Source organism: Athalia rosae, chromosome 6 (genome assembly GCF_917208135.1).
Source record: "Athalia rosae chromosome 6, iyAthRosa1.1, whole genome shotgun sequence".
NCBI lineage: Eukaryota > Metazoa > Arthropoda > Insecta > Hymenoptera > Athaliidae > Athalia > Athalia rosae.
Genome location: NC_064031.1, coordinates 16,609,507 through 16,622,863, shown reverse-complemented (window position 1 = coordinate 16,622,863; position 13,357 = coordinate 16,609,507). Strand labels below are relative to the sequence as shown.

The window sequence follows — 13,357 nt, the reverse complement described above, 5'->3', positions numbered from 1 at the left end:
AGATTTAAAATATTCAGTAGTAATTTTATGACCAGTCTACACGCGTTAGCAGAACACCTTTAATGAACGACGCATCCCTTATGCATACCGTACACACCTACGTCTATCTATACCGGAATAAATTTTATGGGTACAACGAATTCATTTCTATCACACATGACAATGTATAATATTAATTACCAAATTTTGACGCGACCCAGCAGAATTTCGACACCTTGGCAACGCATCAAATACACTGTGATAAGGTCGATGTAAAGATACGGTATTACATTCGAGCAATACAATGTTAATAACAATAATAAAAATGTACATAAAATAATCATAGAAAAAGTAATGAAACGACAGCCAAAAATTCGGGGACATTCGAATATAATTGAACCCATCCCGCTTAACGAATGCTACTTCAATTTGTCCCTGCATAACCACGATGGAATATGTTTCATTTCTTTTTCATCTGTTGTTAGGTTTTTCTTTTGGTTTGTTAATGAAAAAGAACACCATTGCCTTTGTAAATAATATTTATGCGTATTGGGCATTCGATGTCATATGGGCTACTTCGTGCAAAATATTTTTTGAACTTGATGGAACTTTTTCGACTTCTTGAGGGGTCTCAGAAGCCACGCTCGGACCACTTATTAACGCCAGTAGTCAAAATTTCGAAAGGCTACGATTTAGTATAATAGAAATGGCAAATTCCGACTTTCCGCTATTTTCACTATCTCTGCCCTGGTGGACCCGAAGGAACTAAACTTCCAAACTTACGTATTCGATAGAATATTTTTTTTTTATTTTTTTAGAAATTGTCCATTTTGTTATAAACCAAATACATCACCAAAACACGCATCTTGCGGACTGAAATTCGCCAATTCTTCTGTAATTGAGTTTCCGACGGTATTTTCATGAATTTTGATCTCTGGAATCTGAATTTCACAGTCAAATTGATCTGACGATAAAATTGATCAAGTTTACGCCAATTTTTCACTGTTCGGAGCCGAAAAATGGAGATATCTCGAAGGGAAAAATTCCTAGCTTAATTTGGCCAACGGATTCGTGTTCCTGGAGTTAAAATACATAAGAAACGCATCATTCGATCAATTTTAAAAATATTTTATTTTCGACCCAAAAATGGAAAAAATCCAAAGGGATACCCCTTGGAATTTTTGCGATTTTGGGGTAAAAAAGCAATATTTTTTCCAATTGAGGTGTCCAGAGTATTCTCATGTATTTTGTTCTATATTAGTATTTAAAATTCGATTTAAAAAAACAAAATCTTCAGACAATTTGTAAAAATATGATTGAGGTATGAGAACAAAAATAAAAAACGGCGATTTCATTACAAAAATCAGTGTGTCACGCCCGCCGTATAAGTTAATTTGATGAAAACGAAAAATTCGAGGATCATCTCGTTTAATATCTCCTGCAATAGAATTTTAATTGTGCTTAAAGGATCCACCATGACATCCGCTCGTTATTTGTGTTTCCCACATCACCGTTGATAAACGTATAAAATTGCACCATGTGTATGGAATCGCTTGCCTATAATTTTATACATATAGATTCGATATTAAGTACAGCAGTAAAGTTGTTCATGGTTGTACACATGTTTCGTAGTACCATCCGAATCATCCTGTGCACACCCACATGCTACCGATTAAGGAAAAATTGAATGGAAAAAAAATATTAGTTATAACACGAAAGAAAAAATTGAAAAAAAATTATAATAAAACCCCGAAGGATTATCACTAATCAACGATCATCCCCCTATCAGCTGTTCACATCGAGTGTTTAGCGAATATAAGCTTAAGCCGCATCTAACATAAAAGGATTATACATAATATTTACCTAAAAAGATTACAGAATAATATAATAATCGTTGTACGAAGGCATGAACAAATTTTGATTCATTTTGTGGATCAAATGTTGATTCAGTTTCGTGAAAATTTGACAAGGGAAAATAGCAAAACCATTGAACAAAATCTGGTTGTGCTACTTTTTTTCTTACGCGACGTTCTTTCCATATCGATATATGTATATGAAAAAAATCACATTATGCTGGTGCATAATAACATTTCCTAAGAAAATGTAATCGTGGATACTATTATGTATGTAGAATTCAACTAACCAAAAAATGTATATCAATAAAAGTAATCACATATCAAAGAATTATCGCTTTTTAAATGAAAGCTCCAAAGATCTCACCCTCAAATTTTTCACACATACGTATCAGTTGTGTGGAGGTTTTTGATACACATATATTATCATTATTATTACTATTGTGATTATTATTATTATCACCGTTATTATTACAATATCGAAGAATATAGAGGGATGAGAATGAGGATGAGGGGACCCGGTGTATGAGCCAATTTATACCTTGGGTTATATAGCGATCAGAATATACCGCTGAACGACCCCTAATTGGTATAGACAAGAACTTATGAGACCCGTTGTATAATACGTATATACATGCACAATATACATATACGTATATACTACGTATCTTACACATACATAGATAATCAGGAGAGATTGTAGCTTTGTGCCCAACTCTGCTCTAGATGCGTGATATAGTTTTTGTGAATAATTAAATTACAATCAGGTCCTAATTCTGTAGGAAATTGTTACCAGGTGTAGGAATATGTATGATCCTGTATGTTCTAACATAGATAGAAAACAAATCTTGAGAAGTCACCGATAAAAATATAAAATAAGGACAGAATAACATTTTCTTCAAAATATCAGAATCCATCACTTTGTAAAATGAAGAATAATTTGTTATTCTTGAATCACAAAGCGTTGCACTGACAATGAATCAATATTTGTTCGTGAAATTTATACGACAAAGAAATTATTGACAAAAAAAAACTGAATGGATATCATTTCACCCTAATTTATTATAAGGAAGATTATAATTTCAGCGAATATAGTATACCCACACTCAATTACAACTTAATTTCTTTTATTTGACTTATGGTGCTCAATATAATAATGATGCCTCTGCACGGTAATTAGACAAGAAATGTGGAAAATGTAAGAATTAATGACAGCACGAATAGGAAGCAGAATATCCGAAAAAAGAAAAAAAGATGACAAATTTTTTTTTTAATTCGATAAAGGGATGAAACGTCCGAACCGCACGCAGCGCGGATTCCTTCTCATCGTTTATTACAAGATTTTCACATACAATGGAACGCGTTGTACAAAGAACTGCGTGTATATCTGACGAAGCATTTTTTGTCGAATAGATATCGTTATTTTGTGAGAAATTGCTACAGGGAACTAATGATACCACACGTAAGGAGCATCACCTGATCTCCCGCTTCTTTTGTATGCCTACGCGACGCTTCGTAAGGTGAAAATGTCATAAGTTTATGCGAATTTGGATTTTCGCTTTTTTTGTGACTACAATTTGTGATTCGAATATCATAAGTTTCATATTTCTAGAGTAGAAATTAAGTAATGGATTGTCTCCTCCTATTGCAGGGTCAGAATTTAAATTGGCGTTCGCGGTATTGGGCCCTCTCCGAAATGTTGATTTCCACGCGATCAGGTGACATGTGGCACCATCTTTGACAAGTTCATATACTACACGTGCTTTAGATTTGGGGGGTGACTTTAAGGGGTTGATTTCTTTGATCCACAGTTTGATCAATATTCGGGAATTCAAGGAGTATCACAATGTTATCGAGAATAGTATTAAGCATCCCAGTACTTAGAACCGTAATAAAAGCTACGCCTCATATTACGAATCGTAGATTTCGAGGAGAAACTAAAAATTTCAACAGAAGTCGACAATTCCAAAATCATTTCACACGCATAATAGGAACTAATCGAAAGGACCGCAAAGATATCCTTCTCGAATTGAGATCTATGAAGGCATATTATTCCTCAGAAACAATAGGTCCATACAAACCAGATCTGTGAGTAAAAGAAAAATTTTTTCTTACCAAAAAATGTTATAAGAATAATCTGATAACTCAAATCTAACCCTTTACTTTTAAACTTAAAAAAGATCATTTTTCACATCATTGAATTAATAAATTATTTGAATCTCCATCGATATGCACATGGAGCCTTAGAATCATAAATATTATAGGGAACTCAATTCTGTGCAGTTTGAGAAGATAAGCAACGATACCTTAGAGTCATTGACTGAATACTTTGACGAGCTAGTCGAGGGAGCAGCACACTTGAAAGACGCCGATGTCTCTTATGGGGTGAGTATTCTCTCATAGAGATTTTGCTTACCAAACTAAGATTAATGTAAAAAACTTGACTCAATTTCACCCTTGTAGGATGGTGTACTAACTGTGAAGTTTGGGAAGCAAGAAGGAACCTATGTAATAAACCGTCAAACTCCCAACAAACAGATTTGGTTATCTTCTCCAAAATCTGGACCTAAGCGCTATGACTTTGTGGATGGCAAGTGGATATATAAACATGATGGAAAATCTCTGCATGATTTACTGAACAAGGAAATACCAGCTATTATAAGGAACCAAGCGTTGTTTGAGAAATGTTCCTATAGTGGAATGGAACAATATTCTGATCGAGCAGAATCCAACTCTATCCCTGACTAGTCCTAATCGACCGTACTGACTTTTGGCAAATTGTGAGCCTGTTCGATTTACCTGAGCTGAGCCAATTGAAGATTTCATTTCACTTGCTACAAACGTATGTTCAGTGTTTTAATGATTCCAAATCATCCGTTCACAAGATATTGTTTTTTATGTAAATTCATAAACTATAAGTTATTAAACTGTATCATAAATTGACTCTACATCTCTTCTGTTGAATGCACTCCACATCCCACTTTTTCAGTTGATCTAATTTTATTATTAGTGTGCTACATTCAAGCCTGCAATAGTTGTTATAAAAGTTATCCACAGCAATACAGATCGAACTTATAACAGAAGTATCAAATATAGAATATGAATTACAGATGGAGATTATGGAAGATGGAAATTTAGTTGATAGAGTTCGGATATTGCTGCAAAGAGATATGAAATACTACCAGGTAAGAGATATGAAAAATCTTAACTAACGAATCATGATAAGTAACTGAAAAATTAAATGCTAGGAGAAACAGACCGTGTTGCGTGAAACAATCTGCACAGGAATAAGTGGTGGAAAATTAGATTTTCCAAGGCACGCTTCTTTTGCGGCAACTAAAATTGTGGCTTGGTGGGAGGCTGAATTTACAACAACTTTCAAAGAATCGTCTGGCCTTAGTTCCACAGGCATGAAAGATACAGGTTTAGCCAATTGTGGGGGAGTTGTAAAACATTCCGAGCCAGCAGAGTTTGTTACCATGATAGTTGATACATCGGAACAGCTCTTAGGTAAATAAATAATTTGAACCCTTAACGTAAACTAATATTTCGTGTGATCTCTCGACCCATTTTAGAACATTTACATACCCTGACTCAAGAGGCGTTGGATCATGCTGATTTAACAGTTCTGACTGCGACATTGGGGGCGGCAGCTTTAGTACGAAATTGTTTATGGAGTTATAATCAGAAAACAAAAACATCTACTCCTGCACAGTCGAGGTAAAATTTCAATTGCACTCTGAATTGAAGCACAGTAGGATAGATTGCAGAAAGTACCAGCTTTACTCATATGAGAGATGATTTGTTTCCTACTCTAGCAATAAAATACACAAATGCTTCAAATCATATCAAGAAATAGCGGAAGCTTTAGCAGAGCGGCTTCTCGATCTACATTGTCGTTTAATTTCGTTGTACATTTTAAATGAAGCCGATTCATTCGATTGGCAAAGTTGTCGACCATTCTTTGAAAAAGAGCGCTGTTCTTTTGTGATTCAAATGTGGTGGCTTTACATGCAAGGTAAACAGAAATCTGTTCGTCTTTTTCATCGCTTATCCAGGTTCTTTTGGAATGAGCACTATTTCAGGTACCAAGGATGACCTTTGGAATACAGTTCCTCCAAAAATGGCACAGCGCGTTTTTGCTGGGATGTTGGATGAATCCTTGACCATTATCACAGCACGTTTTGTCCATGTAATAGAAAAATATGGAATAATTCATAGGTCGACATAGAATCGCTGATTGTCAAACCATTGACTGGTCGCTTTTAGGGCCGTCCTAGTCTCGCTCGTTGTGGTCAATTTTGGGCAGATGTCTTCAATGTTTTATGCTGCACAGCAAACTTGGCACTAGCTACATTCGTCAGTGGCAGTGAGATGGTTGGCTTCAATATGAACAGATTATCTATAATTTCAAGAGACATACATGCTAAGTGTGGTGAATTACTCGTTTCCCTACTACTGAGAGGAACACCTTTAAACGTACTGTTCCAGGTAGGGTTGCCAAAAGCTATTCCAGATTTTATCGAGCGCTAAAACCGCTTCAAGAAATTATCTATTTATCCAGGTTCTCCGCGATGGATTAGAAAATTTAGATATGTCGCTACCACGCCGAGGTCCAGCTCCGTGGCTAATAACAAGTATGCCAGATCTCTTACCACCTTCATCAGAAAATATTGATAGCCTAAAGCTTCTTGCCGATGGTCCAGCAATCGCGATTGAGATGAAAATTTTAAGAGCTCAGCCCCAGCCTGACTGGCGTCAATTAATGAAAGTAATGCCGTAGTTTATCATGAGTGAAATTTTGTTGAAGTCACCTAAAATATCAACAAGTCAATTGTATGTGGTACTACAATATTACAGACATTGTTAATGCGAAACAGTAAAGTTTCCACAATACTACTTGAAGAATTCTGTAAACAAAGCATTGGTTTCAAATCGGACGATAGTTTCACTGAAAAAGAAAAAAGTAAAGTTGAAGAAGAGCAGGAGGGATGTGGAGGATTTTTATGCTCCGGGCATGATTGCTCTCGGCCTGCTTCAACCCCAGCATTATGGTCGTACAGTCTCACTTACATTTCTATAATTGCTGACATGGATGCAACAGATGTAATTATTCCGGCTCTCCTACAAGACTCGGATTGGTCAAAGTGCCTCGATAGAGAACAGGTAATAATTTTCGCTTACGTAATCAATGAGCCAACAATTAAATAACAACTGATATATTACCAAATACTTTAGGTTTGGAATCAGATAAGACCGCCGTGGCTACACGCTATTATCACACCCTTATATCCCGTGATGGCACCTGTTGTAACGACACTGCTCGATGCTATCAGGGTACATTTTCAATATGAAATATTGTTGACCTCATTCTAGAGCTTTGAATCAGATTTTGATTTTGATTCCGCAGACGGGAGCAAGCATCTATCAAACAATGTCTTTAGCCCTGGCGTGCTTCAGCGAACTTTATATCTGCGCACCAGCAGGTTTGCTTCGTACGGTTTTGAAGATAAACGATAACATTCCTGCTCATTGCCACCCAATAGGTGGTTCAGTACTTCTCCAGATACTGTGCACTGCTCTATACACTAATTTCCTAAAAGTCAAAGCTGATGCTGGAACTAATTCTTCATCATTTTTTGCGCTAAATGAACCCCAGTTGATTGCTGGTAGTCTTGATCGAAACGATATCACTGCCTTGGCCATTGCCCTGGGAGAAGCAATTTGCAGCATCGATGAGGATGATAAACATACTTTGCAAATTGATTCTTTGTTGGATTTAGTTAATCAGAGGTCAGCTTGACTTCCAGATCTTACAGTATTAATAATCGACAATAGTTATCACAGATTGGCTATCAAATTGTTAACTATTATCAATTTTATCTGCACTCCTTTCAGAGTGGAGTCTGAGAACTTGAGCTGGCGGGGAATAGATTCTGAGGGTTTGACAAGCGTAGCCGAAGCTTACGCTGATGAGCTCTTATTTACACCTGAAGGCCGGCTTGCAATAAAAGTATATTCACGAATAATATTTGTTCAGAGTCGCCGAATACCTAGTTGCTCATCATCATTACCTTTGTTGTTATTACTATTACTGTTATCAATATTTACAGGTAATTCACGAATATATAGTTCATAGTTCGGATTGGATACTGAGTTGCTTGGGGATTGAAGGGGAAAAGACAATGATTGGGGCTCCGAAATACATCCCAGGCACACCGGTGCCACAACCGCTTTTGCATGTCATGTTTCATATTGGATGCAAACCTTTTGATCAAGTATGTGCATCTAATGGATACAGTACGTGATGTTAATTTACAATTGAAATTAACTCAATTTCGTTACAGCTTCTCATTGATTACATGCAGGCTGATTGGTTAAGAGTTTTGAAAATACCCCAAGCCATAACTGTAGAGCGTATTCGCAGTCAAATTTTAAAACGGCCCGAGTTTAAAGAAATGGCAAATCTCCCACCAGGGGACAAAGAAGCTACCGAAGCTCTAAAATTGTTATGTAGCACCAGGAAAGCTAGCCGGCTGATATAAGACTCAGTAATATAACATACGTAATTAACGAAGATTTGAAATTGCAGATTATTAATCATCGCACATGTACGCCAGTTTTTACATATTGCACTTTTATAAACAATCTAATGATTTACATTCCGTACGGTAAAATGTAATTAGGAAATTTGGAACGAAATATTACAGATAAATATTACAATAAAATTAGGCCAATCAATAAATGCTGACATAAGATTGAACTTACTGATCTGTTTAGCTTTCCTGCTTGCGATGAAGGCGATAAAAGTATTCCATGTAAGTCACTAATGCTTTCACATCTTCGATGGTAATTGCATTAAACAAAGAAGCACGTATGCCACCTACCGATCTGCAATAAAAAGAACTCTAATCATGATATTGCTGTTATCTATGTAAATAAATAATTTCCCCCCAATCCGGTATGGAAAGAGAAGCGATGATAAATAATGACTGACCTGTGACCCTTGAGCTGCAGCATCCCTCTGGCTAATGCTCCATTTAGAAAAGCCTTTTCCAATTCTTCATCATCGCCACCAATTCTGAAAGGAACATTCATTCGGCTACGGGCATTACACGTAACAGGACTGTAGTAAAAGCCATTTGAATTCTCAATCATATCATAGAGAATTTTGCTCTTTGTTATCGCCAACTTTTCCATGCCCTCAACTCCTCCATTCTCCTTAACCCAATCAAATACTCGACCTACGACGTATATTCTGAAAGTAATAATTATGGATTCAAATCTCACTTGCAGAAATTAAAAAAAATCGAGATAATGTACACTTTACTTTCATGTTCTGCAATGCCAATGTTGATCAAATATGTTCTACAAGGATCATACTTATATCATAATGAATACGTACTGAAATGTAGGTGGTGTATTGTGATTAGAATTATCCTTTGCCATAACAGTGAAGTCTAAAACGGTAGGACAGATTGGCATAGGATTTCTCAATACATCATCTCGTACTATTACTAGTGTAACACCGGCAGGTCCAATATTTTTTTGTGCTCCAGCAAATACAACTGCAAACTTCAATTACAAGATTAATTTGTACTGAATTTTAATCTGAATAATTGGACTGGCTTTAAACAAGCATGAATCAAACTATCTGCACCTTTGTAAAATCTATGGGGCGTGTCAAAATATTTGAGGACATGTCAGCCACCAGAGGAACATTTCCGACTTCGGGGATATAGTCAAATTCAATACCTAAATAAATGGGACAGAGAATCAGGCACCGCATGCCAAAAGAATGATATTTTCTGGAAATAAAATAGAATCGAATTCATTCATACCATGAACTGTCTCATTAGCACAGTAATAAACATAAGAAGCTTCTGAATTCAGGTTCCAAGTCGAAGGATCAGGGATATCAGTATACTTGCTTGTCTTAGGAAGTACTAAGTTCACTTTTCCATATTTTTCTGCTTCTTTTGCAGCTTTTGCAGACCATGACCCTGAATTTATATTTTCAATGCATATTATTTTCGTATTTGTCTTTTGAGCATATTTTAGACATGAGTTGCAAATAATAGTTTCATTTACCAGTCACAATGTAGTCAGCTGTTCCTGTTTTTTTTAAAAGGTTCAGCGGCACAGCTGCAAACATACCAGTTCCACCTCCTTGGAGAAACAAGATGTGGAAGTTTTTGGGAATTTTTCTGTAGACATGGCAAACAAAAAATATTATGTAGTTCTAAAAATAATATTGCCATTATATTTTAATTAAAGATGTTAGTTTAAGTTTCGTACAAGTGTGTAAGTTTTTACAGTCATTGGATATGATATCCGATAACCTGGTAATAAAAACCAATCTAAACCAGTACATCTAACATTATAAGACTGGTTAATTCTAGTCCTAATGGTAGTATCGATCATTCTTCCAAGTTACAACACAGACGGTCACCCGAAAGTTTATCAAACATCTAATCATTTCTTACTTCAAATTAGTTCTAGGTCATTAGTATAGATATACCAATGGTTTATCAAAGACTCTAGAAAGGTCAAGTTTGCGGTAAATGAGATAAATCGATATTCCTACAAAGAAATTATTTAATCTTTAATTAGGAGTTGGCTGATCAATGTCGAAGATTTAATTAATTATTACTGCATATTATCGGACAAAATGAACATGAATTAGGATACTCAAAAATTTCTCCATCACAAGATACGGATTAGTTTACAGCCGTAGATTTCAATACATCATCATCAATAATCGAATGGGTTTATTCGGTTATCTCTGTGCGCGTGCTGATATGCAAGATTGATCAATGATAAAAGACAGTAAAAGATTGTGAGTTACAATGTACATTTGAATTGCGTTAAATTTCCGTCAAATCACGCAATATCCGTGGAAGATATTTCGTCAAATCTATATCCTGACTGTTCCTATCTCATTTTGCAATTTCATGTGTATAGCTGCTGCATCTGATTTTTTAAAATTATCCCACATCATATAAACATTATTATGATACAACCACACAGACGGAACAATAATAAAATATTTCCAGAGCCTGTCGCACAACCAATGGCATACGGTCTTATCAACAGTGTGCATTTGATTCAGAGTTGATGTAAAAAAATAAACTGAGGCTATTGAAAATACTAGAATATTGAATTTAGGTAACGATATTGTTAATCCATTTCTTCATACTTACAATATATCTCTAACACTGGATTGGGCATGTTCCAGAATTTTTGCAAAATCACTCGACCTGTGGCTGAGCTCAACAACACTAATTTTTGTATTGGCGTAACTGAGAAATTCATCCTGCACATCTTTGAGTACCTAGAGAAAAGCAAAACAAAGTATACAAATCTTGCCAATTTTTCATCAGCTACTACCACACACAACTGTGTGATTGTGAGTGTAATGTTTGTGCCAAATCACTTCTATGACACTGCAGGGTATCGGATTTTTACTTTTTGTGGCTTGATTTTTGTTTCTACAATGGTTTACTAGACTCATAAGTTGATTTTCTAGTTAATGTTAAAATAATAATTGGAATTTGAATAGAACATGAAATGGGTTGACTTGAACAACACATGCAAAACGTTTTCTTTAGCATCAATTAATAAATTTTTTTATTCCAATCAAGTCTGTCTATTTTGTCACAATCTTTGTCAAAATTCATTCTACCAGTGGTAGTTCATTTTCAAATACATAATTGAGTAATTCCACAATTTCCATCAATCCTCCATCAATCCTCAAATCTAAAACTCATTGTCAGACTTTTTCTTGAATAGATCATAGTCTCATTACACGAAAGTTGGGTCAGGTGCCATGCCACACAATGCCTAATGACTATTACAATACATACTTATCCATCCAGCATTGTTGGAGAAGGAACTTGTCTGCTTAAGTTTCAATGACTGATGATTAGACTATATTTGCAGCAATTCCAGTGGAAGATTATCAAACATTATTGCAAAAAGAAATAAAGATATAGACAAGAATGAATGAAGTGATGGTAAAAATGGCACTAAAAAAATATGCAGACAATCCAATTGAAAAAAAATTGTCAAGTTATTTTGGTTGAAAGACTGAATATTACCTTTTGAGGTAGTTTGGCCGGTCCCGCACCAAAGTTGATAACACCAGAGAAATTAGCAACGTCCGTCATCGTTCTCTGCTGTGATAAAGCTGACTACTGAGCCAACAAATTCGATGTGCCCGTAGAACTGGTTAGGGCGTGAGCGTAGGTGAGAGCCTATAAAATTTTGCGTTAGTTATCTCCAACTACATAAGCCTCTCACTGGGGGGTCTTTGCAAACTCTGACTCTCTTGAAGAAAAGAACGTTTTTTATTTGATAAAAACCAGTTGGTAGAAGAAGACAGCTCTGGTATCACACGGATGACGCGTGTATCTGACGTTTCGATGATATTTACGAATTCTTTAATACGAAATTGTAATGCACTGCCTTTATCTACGTAAAAACGGTTTAACCGCGACTGACTAGTATTTCAATTTTTTTTGTAGTAATTGATCCCGATAACAAGTTTCTATTTGTTATTTTTTATAACTCTCAATCCAGTTTGTGCCAGTACAAAAAAAAAATAGGTGTAAAGGTATAATGTAACGGCACACATCAGCTGTCTGGCTGACTGATTGTGAGTTAGGTTGTTTACAAAAATCGAACAGCGATTCCAATACTACGTTCGACGTAACTTTTGATCACTACGAGCAAGCATATGAGTACTGAAAATTGAACTAGTAACACAAAGAATTATCCAAACTTGACTGCCAATAATACAAACTATTTTCATATAATTTTTAGCTATGCTGTAATCATCGATTATGACACATGTGAATTGATATCGTCTCATAATAAACATCATCCTCTGTGATTTCGTCAAGTAATGATATTTAACCTCACAGTACATGATTTATTAGTATCATGTGATTATGAGTGGAGTTTTGCAAGAAACTTGGACAATATTGTTCTGCGTTGGAGTAGTCGTGATGAATATGTATTTTCATGTTTATTATTCAGACTCAAATTCAATGTATGATCCATGCTATCATGGCGTGCATTCTACAGCGGTGTCTTCTGCAAGAATCGACGTGATTGATAATAGAAGTAAATATTAATTATCAAAAAAATAAACCAAGGAAACATCACCTCTGGGTCCGTCACACTATTCAGATAGCATACATTGACGTATTCCAGCTATATTTCTAGATCACGCGGATTTTTATTTAATATTTAATCGAGTCCAAAGGTTCAAGTTAGAATTTTTGATTCAAGTTTCTAAGTGGTCACTTGAAGTCTGAAGATTTGAAGCAGCTAGCTTTCAAAAATCACTTTGATATCACTCGGCTGTTTTACTCACAATTGGTCAGATACGCTGCTAAAGTATCAGCTGGCGCTAGTTGAAGACCGGATGTAATGTCAATGTGGTACGCCCCCCTGACGATATTCAACGTGTCCCGTAATTTTTTTCCCCTTTTAACTTGTTTTTTTTTTTTATGTTGATT

At 35.6% G+C, this 13,357-nt stretch overlaps 3 protein-coding genes and 1 long non-coding RNA gene across 9 annotated transcripts; 3 read left to right on the top strand and 1 right to left on the bottom strand.

The window, feature by feature from the left end:
* Positions 1-3,608: 3,608 nt before the first annotated feature.
* On the top strand, positions 3,609-4,775 carry LOC105688633 (frataxin homolog, mitochondrial). The gene is made up of 3 exons (XM_012405100.2): positions 3,609-3,920; positions 4,097-4,217; positions 4,296-4,775. The coding sequence occupies exons 1-3, from the start codon at positions 3,679-3,681 to the stop codon at positions 4,578-4,580; spliced, it is 648 nt and encodes a 215-aa protein (XP_012260523.2). The 5' UTR covers positions 3,609-3,678; the 3' UTR covers positions 4,581-4,775.
* LOC105688635 lies at positions 4,533-8,577 on the top strand. Its single transcript, XM_020853827.2, has 14 exons — positions 4,533-4,674; positions 4,943-5,017; positions 5,081-5,342; positions 5,408-5,552; positions 5,651-5,850; positions 5,918-6,024; positions 6,102-6,323; positions 6,397-6,603; positions 6,693-6,998; positions 7,071-7,169; positions 7,243-7,625; positions 7,731-7,845; positions 7,946-8,110; positions 8,180-8,577. The coding sequence occupies exons 2-14, from the start codon at positions 4,943-4,945 to the stop codon at positions 8,375-8,377; spliced, it is 2,484 nt and encodes an 827-aa protein (XP_020709486.2). The 5' UTR covers positions 4,533-4,674; the 3' UTR covers positions 8,378-8,577.
* On the bottom strand, positions 5,932-13,356 carry LOC105688631 (probable phosphoserine aminotransferase). 5 transcript variants are annotated; one of them, XM_048657161.1, is made up of 10 exons: positions 13,002-13,181; positions 11,933-12,088; positions 11,036-11,166; positions 9,924-10,039; positions 9,674-9,835; positions 9,493-9,587; positions 9,238-9,407; positions 8,830-9,090; positions 8,601-8,723; positions 5,932-6,234 (listed from the first exon to the last, which is right to left on the bottom strand). In XM_048657161.1, exons 2-9 carry the CDS (start codon positions 11,999-12,001, stop codon positions 8,609-8,611), a joined length of 1,119 nt encoding a protein of 372 aa, XP_048513118.1. In that variant the 5' UTR covers positions 12,002-12,088; positions 13,002-13,181; the 3' UTR covers positions 5,932-6,234; positions 8,601-8,608. The 5 variants fall into 5 exon arrangements, with proteins under 5 accessions (XP_048513118.1, XP_048513117.1, XP_048513116.1 ...); XM_048657160.1 differs by lacking the exon at positions 5,932-6,234 and adding an exon at positions 6,508-6,646; XM_048657159.1 differs by lacking the exons at positions 5,932-6,234; positions 13,002-13,181 and adding an exon at positions 13,213-13,356 and having other exon boundaries at positions 8,453-8,723.
* Positions 10,254-11,220, top strand: LOC125501412. Of its 2 annotated transcripts, none has more exons than XR_007278984.1 (3): positions 10,254-10,392; positions 10,889-11,000; positions 11,071-11,220. It is a non-coding gene; the product is annotated as an uncharacterized LOC125501412 (long non-coding RNA). The 2 variants fall into 2 exon arrangements; XR_007278983.1 differs by lacking the exon at positions 10,254-10,392 and adding an exon at positions 10,514-10,671.
* Position 13,357: the final 1 nt, after the last annotated feature.